The sequence below is a fragment of the Petromyzon marinus genome, chromosome 70, assembly GCF_048934315.1.
Source record: "Petromyzon marinus isolate PM22_M1 ecotype Great Lakes invasive population chromosome 70, UKy_Petmar_22M1.pri1.0, whole genome shotgun sequence".
NCBI lineage: Eukaryota > Metazoa > Chordata > Hyperoartia > Petromyzontiformes > Petromyzontidae > Petromyzon > Petromyzon marinus.
This window is the reverse complement of record NC_133736.1, coordinates 4,978,116-4,998,968: the sequence shown is the minus strand read 5'-3', so window position 1 is coordinate 4,998,968 and position 20,853 is coordinate 4,978,116. Positions and strand designations below refer to the sequence as shown.

Below are 20,853 nucleotides of genomic sequence, written 5' to 3'. Positions count from 1 at the left end.
AGTCTGTGGGTCTCTGTGCGGTGAGTCTGTGGGTCTCTGTGTGATGAGTCTGTGGGTCTCTGTGTGATGAGTCTGTGGGTCTCTGTGTGGTGAGTCTGTGGGTCTCTGTGCGGTGAGTCTGTGGGTCTCTGTGTGATGAGTCTGTGGTCTCTGTGCGGTGAGTCTGTGGGTCTCTGTGTGGTGAGCCTGTGGTCTCTGTGCGGTGGGTCTGTGGGTCCCTGTGTGGTGAGTCTATGGGTCTCTGTGTGGTGAGTCTATGGGTGTCTGTGTGGCGAGTCTGTGGGTCTCTGTGTGATGAGTCTGTGGGTCTCTGTGTGATGAGTCTGTGGGTCTCTGTGTGGTGAGTCTGTGGGTCTCTGTGTGAGTCTGTGGGTCTCTGTGTGGTGAGCCTGTGGGTCTCTGTGTGGTGAGCCTGTGGGTCTCTGTGTGGTGAGTCTGTGAGTCTCTGTGTGGTGAGTCTGTGGGTCTCTGCGTGGTGAGTCTGTGGGTCTCTGTGTGATGAGTCTGTGGGTCTCTGTGTGATGAGTCTGTGGGTCTCTGTGTGGTGAGTCTGTGGGTCTCTGTGCGATGAGGCTGTGGGTCTCTGTGTGGTGAGTCTATGGGTCTCTGTGTGATGAGTCTATGGGTCTCTGTGTGGTGAGTCTGTGGGTCTCTGTGTGACGAGTCTGTGGGTCTCTGTGTGATGAGTCTGTGGGTCTCTGTGTGGTGAGTCTGTGAGTCTCTGTGTGGTGAGTCTGTGGGTCTCTGTGTGATGAGTCTGTGGGTCTCTGTGTGGTGAGTCTATGGGTGTCTGTGTGGCGAGTCTGTGGGTCTCTGTGTGATGAGTCTATGGGTATCTGTGTGGTGAGTCTATGGGTCTCTGTGCGGTGAGTCTGTGGGTCTCTGTGTGATGAGTCTGTGGGTCTCTGTGCGGTGAGTCTATGGGTCTCTGTGCGGTGAGTCTATGGGTATCAATGTACGTATGTTGAACTTCTTTGACGCCATACGTAGCCGACTGTGGTTAATCCGAGGTGCGGGGGGTGGCAGGACAACAAACTAAACACAACACCAATAAGCAGCTCTAACGAAACGATTCCGTCAATCCAGATGATGACGATGATTCAAAAGTGCAGCACAGCTCCCGGCCGCTTCCCAACATGGGGCAGGAAGAGCGCCTTCCAGACGGCCGCAGGAGCGCATCCGAATTGCTCCGCTCGGACGACGAGCAGCCGCGCAACAGGGTGACCACCGGCGCATCGCGTGGCGATGCTTCACGCTCAATTATTTCGGAGAGCCCTTTGGAGCAACAGACGCGAGGCCAACATCACACAGAGACCCACAGACTCGCCACACAGACACCCATAGACTCACCACACAGAGACCCACAGACTCACCACACAGAGACCCACAGACTCACCACACAGAGACCCACAGACTCACCACACAGAGACCCACAGACTCACCACACAGAGACCCACAGACTCATCACACAGAGACCCACAGACTCATCACACAGAGACCCATAGACTCACCACACAGAGACCCACAGACTCGCCACACAGACACCCATAGACTCATCACACAGAGACCCACAGACTCGCCACACAGACACCCATAGACTCACCACACAGAGACCCACAGACTCACCACACAGAGACCCACAGACTCACCACACAGAGACCCACAGACTCACCACACAGAGACCCACAGACTCACCACACAGAGACCCACAGACTCACACAGAGACCCACAGACTCATCACACAGAGACCCATAGACTCACCACACAGAGACCCACAGACTCGCCACACAGACACCCATAGACTCATCACACAGAGACCCACAGACTCGCCACACAGAGACCCATAGACTCACCACACAGAGACCCATAGACTCACCACACAGAGACCCACAGACTCACCACACAGAGACCCACAGACTCACCACACAGAGACCCACAGACTCACACAGAGACCCACAGACTCATCACACAGAGACCCATAGACACGTCACACAGAGACCCACAGACTCATCACACAGAGACCCACAGCCTCATCACACAGAGACCCATAGACTCACCACACAGAGACCCATAGACTCATCACACAGAGACCCACAGACTCACCACACAGAGACCCACAGACTCATCACACAGAGACCCACAGACTCATCACACAGAGACCCACAGACTCATCACACAGAGACCCACATAGACTCATCACACAGAGACCCACAGACTCGCCACACAGACACCCATAGACTCATCACACAGAGACCCACAGACTCGCCCAACACAGACACCCACAGCCTCATCACACAGACCCACAGACTCACCACACAGAGACCCACAGACTCATCACACAGAGACCCACAGACTCATCACACAGAGACCCATAGACGGACATTTGGGGCCCGGCGACACGTCACCGTCGCGAGAGCCGTCACCGCCACACCACATAGAGACCCACGTCAGCAAGTGTCGGTGGCCCGATTCCGTTTATCGGGAGTGGATGTGTGGTGATGGGGAAGGGAGGTGGGGGTGGGGGGGACACACGGGAGGGGGTGGGTGGATTGGGGGGGTGGGTGGGGGGGGCAGCACCCTGGGTTATTTAAAGATTAAACAATGAGGGGTGCGACATTGTTGCATTGTGCGTGCGAGTTGTGTGCGAGTTGTGTGCGAGTGTGTGCGAGTGTGTGTGAGTGTGTGTGAGTGTGTGCGAGTGTGTGCGAGTGTGTGCGAGTGTGTGCGAGTGTGCGCGAGTGTGTGTGAGTGTGTGCGAGTGTGTGCGAGTGTGTGTGAGTGTGTGTGAGTGTGTGTGAGTGTGTGCGAGTGTGTGCGAGTGTGCGTGCGAGTTGTGTGCGAGTGTGTGTGAGTGTGTGCGAGTGTGTGCGAGTGTGTGTGAGTGTGTGCGAGTGTGTGTGAGTGTGTGCGAGTGTGTGTGAGTGTGTGTGAGTGTGTGCGAGTGTGTGCGAGTGTGTGTGAGTGTGTGCGAGTGTGTGCGAGTGTGTGTGAGTGTGTGCGAGTGTGTGCGAGTGTGTGTGAGTGTGTGCGAGTGTGTGCGAGTGTGTGTGAGTGTGTGTGAGTGTGTGCGAGTGTGTGTGAGTGTGTGCGAGTGTGTGCGAGTGTGTGTGAGTGTGTGCGAGTGTGTGTGAGTGTGTGCGAGTGTGTGCGAGTGTGCGTGCGAGTTGTGTGCGAGTGTGTGTGAGTGTGTGCGAGTGTGTGCGAGTGTGCGCGAGTGTGTGCGAGTGTGTGCGAGTGTGTGTGAGTGTGTGCGAGTGTGTGTGAGTGTGTGCGAGTGTGTGCGAGTGTGTGTGAGTGTGTGTGAGTGTGTGCGAGTTGTGTGCGAGTGTGTGCGAGTGTGTGCGAGTGTGCGCGAGTATCCTGTGTGTGTGAGTGTGTGCGAGTGTGTGTGAGTGTGTGTGAGTGTGTGCGAGTGTGTGCGAGTGTGTGCGAGTGTGTGCGAGTGTGTGTGAGTGTGTGTGAGTGTGTGTGAGTGTGTGCGAGTGTGTGTGAGTGTGTGTGAGTGTGTGCGAGTGTGTGTGAGTGTGTGTGAGTGTGTGCGAGTGTGTGTGAGTGTGTGTGAGTGTGTGCGAGTGTGCGTGCGAGTTGTGTGCGAGTGTGTGTGAGTGTGTGCGAGTGTGTGCGAGTGTGTGCGAGTGTGTGTGAGTGTGTGCGAGTGTGTGCGAGTGTGCGCCGCGTGCGACGCGAGTATCCTGTGTGTGCGTGCGTGCTCCTCGCTAGCAGCACTTGCCCCCCAACGGTCTGTTGAGTTTAAACGGGGGGGGGGGGGGGGATCTTTTCCTTTGTGTGCGATGCGCAAGTGGTCAGCGCCGCGGACCCGCGGAGAACAGACTTCAAGCCCCGCTCACGGTCCGACACCGGTGAACGGCTCGCCAACAGCACTCGCCCCAACAGTCTTTTGAAGGCTATATAGGGGGACCTTTGTCTTTGCATGTGTGTGTGTACGTGCGTGTGCGTGTGACAGTGCGTGGGGAGCGGTGGTGTAGCGGTTAGCGCTACGCTGCGCTACGAACCCGGCGACCCGGTGTTCGATTCCCGCTCACGGCCGACACCGGTGACGATTATCTGAACCGGTCCCGGGCCTCCCCTAGGTCGACTCGGCATCAAATGAGCACCCGGTGCGGTGTGTGTAGTAAACATCGCCGCTGCGGAGACAAAGGCGGCCGGGCGTGGTGCTGGCCGCCCACCCCCTCGTGTGCCGTCACCGACCTTCATAGGTGCTGCTCGCTAACAGCACCTGCCCCTACAGCCTGTTAAGGCTATACGGGGGATCTTTGTCTTTGTGTGCCAGTGTGTACGTCCGGTAGCGTTGCGGTCGGCGCTACGAACCTGGCAGGGATCCGAGTTTGATTCCCACTCGCGGCCACCACCAACACCGATTACCTGAACTGGTCCCGGGTCAAGTGAGTACCTGGCGCGGTGTGCAGTGAACATCGCCACAGGGGAGACAAAGGCGGTCTGGGCCGTGGTGCTGGCCACCCACCCACCCACCCACCCCCTCGCGTGCCACAGTGTCGGCCTTCACAGGTGCTGCTACTCGCTAACAGCACTTGCCCCGACAGTCTGCGAAGGCTACACGGGGGAGGTCTTCTTGTGCGCGGGTATGAGGAGCGGTGGTGCTGTGGTCAGAGCGGTCCACTACGAGCCCGGCAACTCGGGTTCGATTCCCCGCCGCTCAAAGCCACCAACACCCAATGACGATTATCTGAACCGGTGCGAGGCCTTCCCCTGGGTTGACTCAGCCTTAACAAACTGTTAGGGCAAATTACTGTTTCACAGCGAGCAACACCCATTCAGGCAAGCGCAGCACACACAGAGGGGGGTGTGGCTGGGTGGCCAGCACCTTGGTCTCCCCCCCCCCCAGTGCGATTTACACACCGCACCAGATACTCATCTGCGACCACGGTGTGTGAGAGAGAGAGAGAGACAAGGAAACTCCAAATATACAGCAGGTGTGAGGGTCGGGATCGAACCCAGGCACCTCCTGCATACCGGGAAAGGGAGTTAACATCTCCATAGCCACCGTCATGATGATAAGACAATAAAACAAGCCGACTTCAAATAATCAATCTTGATTTGAATCTTTCGTGCCTGCAGGAATCCACTCTCTAACCACAGCAAGAAGAAAAAATAAATTCTCGCTGTGGTTTTCCCCACCTGATGATGATTGCTCGTGTTGCAATCTAAACGTCGCGATTTGCTTTTTATTTTATTTTATTTCAAATATACAGCAGCAGCAGCAGGCGTCACAGGGTCGGGATCGAACCCACGACCTCCTGCGTACCAGGCGAGGTAGTCAACATCTCATAGCCACCGTGATGATGATGATGAGAGAGAGAGACGCAGACTCCAAATCTACAGCAGCAGCAGGCGTCGTCAGGGTCGGGATCGAACCCACGACCTCCTGCGTACCAGGCGAGGTAGTCAACATCTCCTAGCCATCGTGATGATGATGATGATGAGAGAGACGCAGACTCCAAATCTACAGCAGCAGCAGAAGGCGTCGTCAGGGTCGGGATCGCACCCACGACCTCCTATGTACCAGACGAGATATTTAACATCTCTTAGCCACCGTGACGATGATGATGAGAGAGAGAGAGACGCGGACTCCAAATCTACAGCAGCAGCAACAGGCGTCGTCAGGGTCGGGATCGCACCCACGACCTTCTGTACACCAGGCGAGGTAGTCAACATCTCCTAGCCACCGTGATGATGATGATGATGAGAGAGAGAGAGAGACACAGACTCCAAATCTACAGCAGCGGCAGAAGGCGTCGTCAGGGTCGGGATCGAACCCACGACCTCCGGCGTACCGGGCGAGGTCGTCAACATCTCTCCGTCGGAGAATTGCATTGTTTTATATTTTTATTGTTTTATTGTTTCCCTTCTACGTGGTGGTGGTGGTGGTGGTGACTTTACCGAAAGAACCAAGAATATGAATCCCTGCAGTCACGGAAGCTTTAAATCAAAATCTCTCCGCTATCGCGACACTGCTGCCCAGGGGGCTTGAGATGTTGACTACCTCGCCTGGTATGCAGGAGGCCGTGGGTTCGACCCCGACCCTGTCGCCTGCTGCTGCTGCTGCTGTATATTTGGAGTTTGCGTGCGTGCGTGCGTGTGCCTCCATCTCCCTCCCCGTAGTGGCCGTGCGGATATTTTTGCGGGTCCTCTGTTTTTTTCCCCCTACACATTTCAGAATCGACGTCATGCGTTCCGAGCATTTCGCTGCCGCTATAAAGGTCCACGCGATGATGACGACGACGACGACGATGATGATGATGATAAGCCGTGATTTGTGAGAGTTAGGATCGCTTCTGAAAAACGATACCCCCACAGGTCACCTGCTTAAAATAAATAAAATGTTTATAGTTTATTAATTGAACGCAGCAACGCTGCCCCCTTGTGCATTTTCCCGGACATTTACGTGAAAAAAGAGCTTCACGGCTCATCGGATTCGTCCAGGAATAGACATTCCGATTCTGACGCAGAGGTGTATTTGTGATCGTGTGCCACTGCTCATGAGAGACCTCCTCACATCAGGGTCCTCTGTGGGTCCTCTGTAGGTCCTCTGTGGGTCCTCTGTGGTTCTACATGAGCATCTGGATCTCTGTGGGTCTCTGTGGTTCTACATGAGCATCTGGATCTCCGTGGGTCTCTATGGTTCTACATGAGTATCTTGATCTCTGTGGGTCTCTATGGTTCTACATGAGTATCTTGATCTCTGTGGGTCTCTGTGGTTCTACATGAGTATCTTGATCTCTGTGGGTCTCTGTGGTTCTACATGAGTATGTGGATCTCTGTGGGTCTCTGTGGTTCTACATGAGTAGCTGGATCTCTGTGGGTCTCTATGGTTCTACATAAGTATCTGGATCTCTGTGGGTCTCTGTGGGTCTCATCCTTCCGATGTTAGGAAGCCAGAGGAGCTGTACACATTTAAATCATCATCTAGATCAGGGGTGGAGAACGTCCGTCCCACGGGCCGCAAAATCATTTGGTCTGTTCCAGCCCAACGCATTAGGGGGGGGGCCGAGTTAATTAAATGTTTGACTAAACCTTTAATTATAACGGGGCTAATTTCTAAGTTGATCAGTTTGTATGGCCCGCGAATGATGTTATTATAAATATCCAAATGGCCCTTGGCATAAAAAAGGTTCCCCGCCACTGATCTGGATTGGCCAACTCGTTCCATTGCAACTGCTTCTTGGTGTTGTGTTTAGCTTTTGTCCTTCCACCGCCCCGCACCTCCGATTAACCACGGTCGGCTACGTTTGGCGTTAAAGAAGTTCAACATACGTACATTAATACCCATAGACTCATCACACAGAGACCCATAGACTCATCACACAGAGACCCATAGACTCATCACACAGAGACCCACAGACTCATCACACAGAGACCCACAGACTCACCACACAGAGACCCACAGACTCACCACACAGAGACCCACAGACTCATCACACAGAGACCCACAGACTCATCACAGAGACCCACAGACTCACCACACAGAGACCCACAGACTCATCACACAGAGACCCATAGACTCACCACACAGAGACCCACAGACTCACACACAGAGACCCATAGACTCACCACACAGAGACCCACAGACTCATCACACAGAAACCATAAGACTCATCACACAGAGACCCACAGACTCATCACACAGAGACCCATAGACTCATCACACAGATACCCATAGACTCATCACACAGAGACCCATAGGCTCACCACACTGCATCGCACGCTTCTGCAGCCAATCCGGAACGCTCTTCCTCCCGACGTTAGGAAGCCACTGACACCCATCGACCCGTCACACAAAGACCCATGGACTCACACTGCATCGCGTGCTTTCAGGAAGCCAATAGGAGCTATGTACTTTTAAATAATTGTCTAGACTGACAAACTAATGTCCTGCTTGTTGTTGTTGTGTTTAGTTTGATGTCCCCACTCCAACCCCCCACACACTCGCCACGCGTGGCTACGTACGGCGCCCAAGAAGTTCGACATCGGTACATGCTGGCGAAGATGTCGAATGAGGTGAATATTTTTTTGGCCGACGACACGGGCCGAGAGGTGGCACACGCATTTGGCCGCGGCTGTAACCTCCAACCACCCCCCCGCCGCAGCGGCCCCGGTAAATACCGCGGCCTCGGGACGTTGCTCTCGGCAAGAGTCGGCGAGGTCGCGGCGACAGATCAGCCGGGCGTCATACCGGCTGATCTCCGCGGTTCTTGCCAGCTGATCTCCGAGCGCCACGCCAACGGGTCTCCGAGCGTCGTACCAACGGATCTCAGAGCGTCACGCCAACGGATCTCAGAGCGTCATGCCAGCGGATCTCCGAGCGTCACACCAACGGATCTCCGAGCGTCATACCAACCAAATCTCCGACCATCATACTAACGACTCTCCGAGCGTCGTACCAACGAATCTCTGATCATCATACCAACAGATCTCCAATCGTAATACCAACATATCTCAGGGCATCATACCAAACGGCTACCCGAGCATCATACCAATAGACCTCTGAGTATCACACCAACGGATCTCAGAGCATCATATGTGGATATCCGAGCGTCCTATCGGCAAATCTCCGAACGTCATACCAACAGATCCCCGAGCGCCGTACCAGCAGATCTCCGAGCATTATACCACGGTTCTTGCCGATTCATCGCCGAGCGTCATACCAACGAACATTCAACCACCATACCAACAGATCTCCGAGCGTCACACCAACAGATCTCCGAGCGTCATACCAACAGATCTCCGAGCATTGTACCACGGTTCTTGCCGATTCATTGCCGAGCGTCATGCCAACGAACATTCAACCATCATACCAACAGATCTCCGAGCGTCACACCAACATATCTCAGAGCGTCATACCAACAGATCTCCGAGCGTCGTACCAACAGACCTCCGAACGTTGTACCACGGCTCTTGCCGATTCATCAACAAGCGTCATACCAACGCACATTCAACCATCATACCAACAGATCTCCGAGCGTCATACCAACAGATCTCCGAGCGTTGTACCACGGTTCTTGCCGATTCATCGCTGAGCGTCATACCAACGAACATTCAACCATCATACCAGCAGATCTCCGAGCGTCACATCAGCAGATCTCCGAGCGTCGTACCAACAAATCTCCGAGCGTCGTACCAACAGATCTCCGAGCGTCGTGCCAGCAGATCTCCGAGCGTCGTACCAACAGATCTCCGAGCGTCACACCAACAGATCTCCGAGCGTCGTACCAACAGATCTCCGAGCGTCACACCAACAGATCTCCGAGCGTCGTACCAACAGATCTCAGAGCGTCACACCAACAGATCTCCGAGCGTCGTACCAACAGATCTCCGAGCGTTGTACCAACAGATCTCCGAGCGTCGTACCAACAGATCTCCGAGCGTCGTGCCAGCAGACCTCCGAGCGTCGTACCACGGCTCTTGCACGATTCGTCGCCGTACCAACGGACATTTCAACCATCACACCAACAGATCATCTCCGAGCGTCACACCAACACATCTCCCGAGTGTCGTACCAACAGATCTCCGAGCGTCGTACCAACAGATCTCCGAGCGTCGTGCCAGCAGACCTCCGAGCGTCGTGCCGCGGCTCTTGCACGATTCGTCGCCGTACCAACGGACATTTCAACCATCACACCAACAGATCATCTCCGAGCGTCACACCAACAGATCTCCGAGCGTCGTACCAACAGATCTCCGAGCGTCGTACCAACAGATCTCCGAGCGTCGTACCAACAGATCTCCGAGCGTCGTGCCAGCAGACCTCCGAGCGTCGTACCACGGCTCTTGCCGATTCATCAACAAGCGTCATACCAACGAACATTCAACCATCACACCAACAGATCTCCGAGCGTCGTACCAACAGATCTCCGAGCGTCGTGCCAGCAGACCTCCGAGCGTCGTACCACGGCTCTTGCACGATTCGTCGCCGTACCAACGGACATTTCAACCATCACACCAACAGATCATCTCCGAGCGTCACACCAACACATCTCCCGAGCGTCACACCGGCGCGCGGCTTGGCCGTACTCACCGGTTGCCAGGCGAGGGAGTCGAGCACGGCCTCCTCGCAGCACCTGAGGTGCCTGATGACGTCGCGGGTGAGCGACGTCTCCGCGCGGATGAAACTCTCCAGGACCTGGTGCGACAGGGGGGGGCGGTGGCAGGTGGGTGACCAGGGCCGGATTCAGGTTCTTGTAAGGCTCTTGGGCGGACACGGGCAAAGTAGGGCCCCGTACACGGCCCGTTGGGATTTTTAATCCGGCCCGCCGAACGTGTACAAATATTATTATTATTACTAAATTAAATTTTACCTCTCTCCTGTAATGCCCCCATTTCCCCCATTAGATGGCGCACTTTGACCGGGAGTGCGGTGATTCGTTTGGGGCTCAGGCCTCGGATGTTTTCGTGATGTTTGGTGAGTCGCGTTACGACGTGTTTTTTAATATTATCGTTCGCGTTCGTGCAATTCGTTAAATTGCCTTGCAAAACAAAAAAGCTTTGCTAACCCGTTAAAGGCCAAATCCTTTCACGTAAATGATTTTTGACACGTCATTTATTATTAGTTCACACAAACACTCCGTCCATCTGTTCCTGGCCCCGGCCCCCTCTGTCAAATTGTATAACCCATTGTGGCCCCAGCCCTAGAGCACACCCTAGAGAGCACACCCATTGTGTGCTCTAGGGCTGGGGAAACTTTTTTGTGCCAAGGGCCATTTGGATATTAATAAAACATAATTCGCGGGACATACGAAATGATCAACTGAAAAATTAGCCCCGTTATATTTGGTCAAACGTTTCATTAACTCACCCACCCCCCCTAATGTGATGGGCTGGAAGCGCTTCTCTTTGGCGAGGCGCGGTGATGATGTTAGCCGGTACCGACGACGTTGCTGCTGCTGCTACTCGCGACCGCTTTGCCAGGCTTTGCTCTCCTACATTTATCGAATTTCGAGTCCCCGCCTTGCGGTTGCCTTGGCAGGGCCAGAGACCCAAATGATTTCGGAGGCCTCACACGGCCCGCGGGCCGTGCGTTCCCCACCCCTGCCCTAGGCACTGCTGTTTCGTAGGCCTCGAGTGACAACTCCCGACAACAGGTGGCACCCGCTTGCCTCCATGTCTCGCCACAAAAACGCCACCGTCGCTCAGATCAACTCGCGCGATTCGTGCCTCGTCCAGCCGCTGGGCAGACGTCGCTGCCGACGCCGCCGCCGCCGCCGCCGCGTTGGTCACCCCGAGCCCTCGTTACGTTGATAGTGGCGTTGTCTTTGAGCTGCGCGACGCCTTTTGACGTCATCTGGTCGAGCACCAATCGGGTCGAGGCTCAAAAGAAAAGCCGTCCCCTTGGTGCGGACCAATCAGTTTCAAGGACAATGCATCATATATTATCATAGTATGTCTTTTTGTTTGCATTTGGACCGCAGGTATTGTGGTTAATGCGGCGACACGAATCCTCGTAAAAAGGTTTCAGTTTTGTTGCCAGAAAAAAAAGTGGAAAAACCCTATTATTATTATATTTTGGTACTGACAAAAGAGGTCTAATGATGTAGATGCTCACCCCGAGCCCTCATTACTTTGATAGTGGCGTTGTCTTTGAGCTGTGTGACACCTTTTGGCGTCATCTGGTCGAGCACCAATTGGATCGAGGCTCAAAAGAAAAGCCGTCCCCTTGGTGCGGACCAATCAGTTTCAAGGACAATGCATCATATATTATCATAGTGTGTTTTTTTGTTTGCATTTTGACAGCATACATACATTTTTCATCTCCCCCCTCCTATTTTCCGAACATAGATGGACTCGTCCATCTAAACAAACGGTCAAATCGCTCTCCGTGGTGATAACGTCAAAAACAAATAAATCAATAAAAACCGCCACTTCTTTCAAATGTTCTTGCCATTGGTTTTCACACCTGATGATGACTGCTTGTGGTGTGGCAGTCGAAACGTCGTGACAATTTTATTGTTATATATATATTTTATTATTTTATTGTTTCCCTTCAACGTGACTTTACCGAAAGAACCAATCATATAAATCACTGCAGTCACGAAAGCTTTAAATCAAAATTTAAAATGCATATATTATCATAGTATGTTTTTTGTTTGCATTTTGACTGCAGGTATTGTGGTTAATGCAGTAACATGAATCCTTATTATGCGTTGGTCGTTGTTTCAGAAGCGGATTTAATTTGAAACACCGTGCATATATTTGCTACACGTGAATATATTTAATCGAGAAGATATCTTGGTTACATTTTTTTTTTTATCAAACAAACCGGGCCCTAAGGTACAGTAGCTACTGTGGCCTACTGGATAATAGGGCCCTGAGTGAGTGGGTGAATAAGTGAGTGGGTGAGTGGATTGGTGAGTGGGTGGGTGAATGGATGAGTGAGTGGGTGAGTGGATAAGTGAGTGGGTGGGTGGATTGGTGAGTGGGTGAGTGGCTGAATGAGTGGGTGAGTGGATGAGTGGGTGGGTGAGTGGATGAGTGAGTGGGTGGGTGAGTGGATGAGTGAGTGGGTGGGTGGGTGAGTGGATGAGTGAGTGGGTGGGTGAGTGGATGAGTGAGTGGGTGGGTGGGTGAGTGGATAAGTGAGTGGGTGGTTTGGATGAGTGAGTGGATGAGTGAGTGGGTAGGTGAGTGGATGAGTGAGTGGGTGGGTGAGTGGGTGGGTGAGCAGGTGGGTGAGCGGGTGGGTGAGTGGATGAGTGGATTGGTGAGTGGGTGGGTGAGTGGATGAGTGAGTGGATGGGTGGATGAGTGGATGAGTGAGTGGGTAGGTGAGTGGATGAGTGAGTGAGTAGGTGAGTGGATGAGTGAGTGGGTGGGTGGATGAGTGAGTGGATGAGTAAGTGGGTAGGTGAGTGGATGAGTGGGTAGGTGAGTGGGTGGGTGAGCGGGTGGGTGAGCGGATGAGTGAGTGGGTGGGTGAGTGGGTGAGTACGGTGCGAAAAAAGTACGGTGCGAAAAAAGTTCAATGTAGACACACACACCTCCCCCCACCCTCCCCCGCTGTGGGTGGGGCGCGTTGCCGCCACCTTGGATAAGTTATACGGCGAGAGGACTCCAGCACCTCGCATACGCAACGCGCGCGTATGCGTACGTCCGCATACGCTTATACAACGTACGTACGCTTATACAACGTACGTACGCATATACAACGTACGTACGCATATACACCGTACGTACGCATATACACCGTACGTACGCTTATACACCGTACGTACGCTTATACACCGTACGTACGCTTATACACCATACGTACGCTTATACACCATACGTACGCATATACACCGTACGTACGCATATACAACGTACATACATACACCGTACGTACGCATATACACCATACGCACGCATATACAACGTGCGTACGCTTATACACCATACGTACGCATATACACCGTACGTACGCATATACAACGTACATACATACACCGTACGTACGCATATACACCATACGCACGCATATACAACGTGCGTACGCTTATACAACGTACGTACGCTTATACAACGTACGTACGCATATACACTGTACGTACGCATATACACCGTACGTACGCTTATACAACGTACGTACGCATATACACCGTACGTACGCTTATACAACGTACGTACGCTTATACAACGTACGTACGCTTATACACCGTACGTACGCTTATACAACGTACGTACGCATATACACCGTACGTACGCATATACACCGTACGTACGCTTATACAACGTACGGACGCATATACAACAGTCCCCCCTCGCCCCTACCTCCCCCCGCCCACTTTGAACGTGGGGGGCGCGTTTGCCGCTACCTTGTAGAAGTTGTAGGGCGACAGCGAGAGGACTCCCAGCACCCAGGGGAAGGAGACGCCGCCGGAATCCTCCGGGGAGCCGATCATCGTTCCACACGAGCCGCTCCCTGCAACGATGCACGCACCACGGGAATGCACGCACGGCCGGCGGCGGCGGCGGACACGTGCCGCTGGACGGGAGGCGGCTCGGCGCGACCCCGCCGTAGGCTCTCGTCGGCCGGCCGTGTAAACGCCGCTTGTATCAGTGCTGTGCGTACGCCGGCATGCATGCTGCGTGCGTGTCGGACTTCTTTCGCACCATACGTGGCCAACCGCCGCTCATCGGAGGCGCGTGGCGAAGGCCAAGCTGAACACAACAAGAAGCAGTTGTGAAGAAAATGAGTTTTCAATTCAGTATGGTCGCTTTAGCGTGTCGTAGTGTACAGTGTAGTGTGCAGCACGGTGTGTGTAGCCTAGCCGTGTATAGTGTAGTGTACAGTGCAGTGTATGTGGGTCTTCTTTGGCACCGTATGTAGCCAACGTCACCATTCGGAAGTGCGGGTGGGGGGCCAGGACAACAAACTAAACTTAAAAAGCAGTTCTAAAGAAATTAGTTTGTCAATCTAGATGATCATTTACAAATGCAAATCTCCCGGTGGCTTCCTAACGTCGGAAGAGCATTCCAGACGGCCGCAACAGCGCGTCCGAAAGCGCCGTGACGCAGCGTGCGAGTCCACGGGTCTTTGTGTGGCGATTCTATGGGTCTCTGTGTGATGAGCCTTCCCCACGGGCTTTCTGTGCGAGTCTATGCATGCCTGTTGAACGGCTTTCACGCGGTACGTTGCGAACCGTTGCTAATCGGAGCTGGCAGTGGGGGGGGGGGGGGGGGGGAAGGACAACAAAATCAACACACAACAGTTGTGCAACTACTGATCAAGTGTGGACAAAGCAGTTTCAGAGGGGAGGGGAGGTGTAGGCGCAGCTTACTTGTACCAGAAAATAAGCTACGCCCTTAAAGTCTGCGGGAGCAAAACGTCTGACGCGTGTTTGAGGTGTCTTAAATCAAACTGTTTCTTTATTTTTCAGTTGCACAAAATCGAGCTTATGCCGAAGTTATACCTTTGCCTGTTCACGTACTGTGTATCACTTCGTCGCACGTACTGTATCACCCTGTCGCACGGTCAAAAGACGGTATCCACTCGCTCCCCACCGGCTCTTCCCATAGCCCCCCCCGTTTATACTGCAAAAACCGGAAGTGACGTCATGGGTTCAACCAACGGAGCATCTAACCACAGGGGGGGGGGGTTTCTACACAGTTGGGATATTCCAAATCAAATATAACCAGTCCGTCAACAAATGCATGACTTTCTGTCTTATGGCTCTTACAGGGGGAGACGCCACGGTGGCTAGGAGATGTTAACTACCTCGCCTGGTATACACGAGGCCGTGGGTTCGATCTCGACCCCTGACGACGCCTGCTGCTGCTGTATATTTGGAGTTTGCGTGTCTCTCTCGCTCTCATCATCATCACGGTGGCTAGAAGATGTTGACTACCTCGCCTGGTATACACGAGGCCGTGGGTTAGATCTCGACCCCTGACGACGCTTGCTGCTGTATATTTGGAGTTTGCGTGTCTCTCTCGCTCTCATCATCATCACGGTGGCTAGGAGATGTTAACTACCTCGCCTGGTATACAGGAAGCCGTGGGTTCGATCTCGACCCCTGACGACGCTTGCTGCTGTATATTTGGAGTTTGCGTGTGTCTCTCATTATCATCATCATCACGGTGGCTAGGAGATGTTAACTACCTCGCCAGGTATACAGGAAGCCGTGGGTTCGATCTCGACCCCTGACGACGCTTGCTGCTGCTGTATATTTGGAGTTTGCGTGTGTCTCTCATTATCATCATCATCACGGTGGCTAGGAGATGTTAACTACCTCGCCAGGTATACAGGAAGCCGTGGGTTCGATCTCGACCCCTGACGACGCTTGCTGCTGCTGTATATTTGGAGTTTGCGTGTCTCTCTCGCTCTCATCATCATCACGGTGGCTAGAAGATGTTAACTACCTCGCCTGGTATACAGGAGGCCGTGGGTTCGATCTCGACCCCTGACAATGCCTGTGGTATATTTGGAGTTTGCGTGTCTCTCTCGCTCTCATCATCATCACAGTGGCTAGGAGATGTTAACTACCTCGCCTGGTATACAGGAGGCCGTGGGTTCGATCTCGACCCCTGACAATGCCTGTGGTATATTTGGAGTTTGCGTGTCTCTCTCGCTCTCATCATCATCACAGTGGCTAGATGTTCACTACCTCGCCTGGTATACAGGAAGCCGTGGGTTCGATCTCGACCCCTGACGACGCCTGCTGCTGCTGTATATTTGGAGTTTGCGTGTCTCTCTCGCTCTCATCATCATCACGGTGGCTAGGAGATGTTAACTACCTCGCCTGGTATACAGGAGGCCGTGGGTTCGATCTCGACCCCTGACGGCGCTTGCTGCTGCTGTATATTTGGAGTTTGCGTGTCTCTCTCCGCCGTGGTGGTCGCGTAGTATTTTTCTCCAGGTTACTTCTGTTATTCCATCCCCCTTTTCGAGACAACCATCACGCATTTTAGAGTTACCTAGCTCCTGTAAATTTCCCCCGTGATGATAAGTGTTCTCTTACGGACGAAGAAGAACCGCGTTGTAAGCAGGGCGTCCGTGGGTTCGATCCCGACCCGGACGACTGCTGTATATTTGGAGTTTGCGTGCGTGTCTCTCTCCCTTCTCTTTCTCTCTCTCGCCCCCGTGGTGGTCGTGTGGATTTTTCTCCGGTTCCTCCGTTTTTTTCCCCCTCCACATTCAGACTCGACGTCACCGCGCGTTTATTAGAGTGTTTGGCTGCAATCAATTTCCGCGTGAGGATGACGACGATGACGGATGATAAGCCACCACTTGCTGGAGCTATCATTGCCGACGGCCAGGTAGCCTCTGAAAAACAGCTACGTAGCTCAGTTAGGCCTTCCTTACCTGGTGAAATAAAAAAAATTCGTGTAGTTTGTCCCTCCACATTTAGAATCGACGTCACGCGTTTAAGTGCATTTAGCTGCTCTAAATGTCCACGCGGTGGTGATGGTGATGATGATGATGGTGGTGGTAAGCCGCTTTGTTGAGCTACCATTTGCGACGGCCAGGTCGCTTGTGAAAAAGAGCGACGTAGCAGGTCGGTGGGGGGGGGGGGCCTTGCAGCTGCTAAACAGTTTAGTTTCGTAGTTTAGTTTCAGACGGGACCGCGGGTACTTACAGGAGCTGTTGTACGTCGCCATGACCACCTCGAGCGAGCAGGCGAGCAGCGACACGTGGAACGTCTCGATGCCCAGTAGGGTGCTGTGTGTGTGTGTGTGTGGGGGGGGGGGGGGAAGAGGCATAAAGGAAGGAAAATTAGCGGATTAACGTACGCGCGTTGTCGCTTGCTAAAAACCAAACTTTCTACTTGTTTCATTTCACCAGGCGCTAGGCCCCATTGAGATGCTACGTCGCCGCTTTTCAGAGGCGACCTGGCCCGTCACGAAATGATAGCTCAGCAAAGCGGCTTGCCATCATCACCGTGGGCATTTGGAGCCGCCAAATGAACGAAACGCGTGACGTCCATTCCACTTGTGTCGGGACAAACTACACCAAACTTATATTCTTAGTATTTTCGGTAAAGTCACGTTGAAGAGAAACAACAAAATAATAAAATATATATAACAATAAATTCTCACGACGTTTCGACCATAACTCAAACGGTCATCTTCAGGTGTGTTGGTTTGCATAAATTTATTTTTAAACGGCGCATTTATATTTTTAAAAATAAATGTATGCAAACCAACACACCTGAAGATGACCGTTTGAGTTATGGTCGAAACGTCGTGAGAATTTTTTATTGTTTTATATATATTTTATTATTTTGTTGTTTCTCTTCAACGTGACTTTACCAAAAAAACTAAGAATATGAATTACTGCAGTCACGAAAGCTTTAAATCAAAATTTACACTAAACTTATAAACTATTTTTTTATTCTACCAGGTAAGGAAGGCCCAACTGGAGCTGCGGAGCTGTTTTTCCAGAGGCGACCTGGCCGTCGCCAACGATACAGTGAGGGGAAAAAAAGTATTTGATCCCCTGCCGATTTTGTACAGGTAACAAGCTCCTGATCTCAGCTCGTTCACCTGTATAAAAGGCACCTGGGAGCCAGAAATCTTTCTGATTGAGAGGGGGTCGAATGCTTATTTCCCTCATTAAAATGCAAATAAATTTATAGCATTTTTGACATGCGTTTTTCTGGATTTTTTGTTGTTGTTATTCCCGCCTCTCACTGTTCAAATAAACCTACCATTAAAATTATAGACTGATCATTTCTCTGTGTCAGTGGGCAAGCGTACAAAATCAGCAGGTGATCAAATACTTTTTTCCCCTCGCTGTAGCACCAGCCAGTGGTGGCGGCTCATCATCATCGTCGTCGTCATCGTCGCACGGAAATTGATAGCAGTCAAATACTCATTGGTTTTTTTTTCGGTAAAGTCACGTAGGTAAAAAAAAAATGAAAACAACTAATATTCTTAGCTCTTTCGGTAAAGTCACGTTGAAGGGAAACAATAAAACAATAAAATATATATAAAACAATAAAAATTCTCACGACGTTTCGACCATAACGCAAACGGTCATCGTTAGGTGTGAAAAACCAACGGCAAAAAACATTTGAAAGTGGCGGCGGTCCGCATTTATTTATTTATTTTAAAACACCGCATTTACTTATTTATTAAAACATACGTTAGCGCCACGGGCAGCGATTTGGCAGTTTATTTAGAAGGACGAGTCCATCTATGTTCTGAAAAGAGGAGGGGGGAGACGAAAAATTAATGTATGCTGTCTGAAAGCCACCGTAAGCGTGAACAATTAATTAAGACCTGAAATGGTTTATCAAATCCTTCCAATGATTGCTAAGCCAGAATCCATCTTCTCGGTTGAAATTGTCTCCGTGCTTGTATATGTGGATAGCCTCACGAACGGATCTCTCATGGTAGCCAGATGGCTTACAAAGAACCTCTGTCTTGGAGCAGTCAATGTCATGTGAGCCTACAACTAAATTAAATACCGAAAAGTCTCGGTATTTTCGCTGGAGAAGTCCACACCCGATGGTGAAGGTCTCTTGCGTTGCTTCCGAAACGTCGCGATTTCATTTAGTCGTTTTCACTTATTTTATTTGATCGATCGAATTTTTTTTTTTTTTTACCTTCGTGACTTTACCGGGGGGGAAAAAAAAAACAAAGAGCAATGAATCCTCGCAGTCGCGAAGGCTTCAAATCTGGCGGCCAAACACTCTTAATAAACGCGTGGTGACGTCGATTCTCAACGCGGAAGGGGGGGTGGGGGGGAAAGCCCCGAGGGACCTGGGGAAAAAAAAATCCACACGACCACCACAGGGAAGAGAGAGAGGGAGAGAGAGAGACACGCAAACTCCAAATATACAGCGGGCGTCCGGGGTCGGGATCGAACCCACGACGTCCTCCTTACAACGCGGCTCTTCTTCGTCCGTAAGAGAACACTTTCGCACAGCGCGACGTAGTTTACGCGCGCCTCCATCGCCGTGAGATATCCAATTCGCATCCGCGTTGTAACAAAATGCGTTCCGTAACACAGCAAAACCTTGGTGGGATTGCGAGCGTAATTCGTTTCCGGAAACGTGTTTGTAATCCAAAGCGCTCGTACGTCAGAGCGCTCGTAGTACAATAAAGTATTAAAGCTTTCGTGGCTGCATCAAATTACTCATTGGTTGTTTTCGGTAAAGTCACGTATGTAGAAATACAATAAAATTATATTAAAACAAGCGTGTATACGTCCGCTGCTCGCATTTGCAAGACCCTCGCTCGTTTATCAAGTTAATATTCACTTACACAATTCTGCTCGTCTTGCAAAACGCTCGCAGGCCAAGTTGCTCGCAGTCCACAAGGTTTCACTGTACTACATTCATAACGCGTTACACATCCAATTCGCGTTAGGGGCCGTCCATAAATGACTCCATCGTCACACGGCGTCACAGAAAGTCAGACCCCCCCCCCTCAAATGACGTCACAAAGCTCTACCACCCCCCCCCCCTTCAAATCGCTTTAAAGTACGGCCCGGGGGCCCGTTGGGCTTTTTAATCCGGCCCGTCAAACTTGTCCAAACATCATTATTATTAAATAAAATTTTACCTCTCTCCTGTAATGCCCCCATTTCCCCATTAGATGGCGCACTTTGCCTTGCAAATAAATGCTTTGCTACCTGTTAAAGGCCAAATCCTTTCATGTAATGATTTTTAACACTTCATTTATATTAGTTCACACAAACACTCCATCCATCTGTTCCTGGCCCGGCCCCTCTGTCAAATTTTAGAACCCATTGTGGCCCGAGAGTCAAAAAATTTGCCCACCCCTGCTTTAAACTATGGTCATTGTAGTTGCGTATTTAATGTGGCGCTGCACTCCGATGTTGTAGGAGAAAACACTTATTAAAAAAGTCTATTTAATTAAGTAGAAACGTGTTGTCTTTATTTATTTAAAGTTGCGCATTTTTTACGTGACGTCACATTTCTCAAACCCCCCCTCCCCCGCCTCCTCGTCACACATCGTCACAAATGTCTGACCCCCCCTCCCCCCCAGGGGCGTGACGTCATTTATGGACGGCCCCTTTTAAAAAATAACATGCAGCGTTACAGGACGGACGGACCGTGCATGTTTACGTACACACACAGCGTAAAACATCAAATGAAATAGGACAAACATCTGTCATTGGACAGACCAGGTTCCACGCAACCGATACTGGGTAACGGCAAGAGTCTTAAAAGGTTTGTAAATGTGACGTTTGGCCGCAGCCGATTAGATATACAAAAACCCGCACAGCGTAAACGTCAAATGAAACAGGACAAAAAAAAATCGAACCGGGTTCCACGCAACCGATCGTGGGTAACAACAAGAGGGGTCCCACTGGGCGCTTAATGCAACGTTTGACTAGCGGTCCGATGGCGTTACTCCCGATTGTGGGTTCCC

General features: G+C 51.7%; 1 protein-coding gene across 2 annotated transcripts in view; it reads right to left on the bottom strand.

Annotated features, from left to right (window-relative positions):
• The window catches only part of LOC116957122 (retinoblastoma-associated protein), a 238,324-nt gene that overhangs the window by 157,598 nt on the left and 59,873 nt on the right, over positions 1–20,853 (bottom strand). For both annotated transcript variants that reach the window (XM_076055219.1, XM_076055220.1), the window contains exons 16-18: positions 17,088–17,170; positions 13,824–13,930; positions 10,055–10,159 (exon numbers count right to left, since the gene is read on the bottom strand). In XM_076055219.1, the coding sequence (XP_075911334.1) occupies positions 10,055–10,159; positions 13,824–13,930; positions 17,088–17,170 (295 nt within the window). The remainder of the gene's footprint in view (positions 1–10,054; positions 10,160–13,823; positions 13,931–17,087; positions 17,171–20,853) is intronic.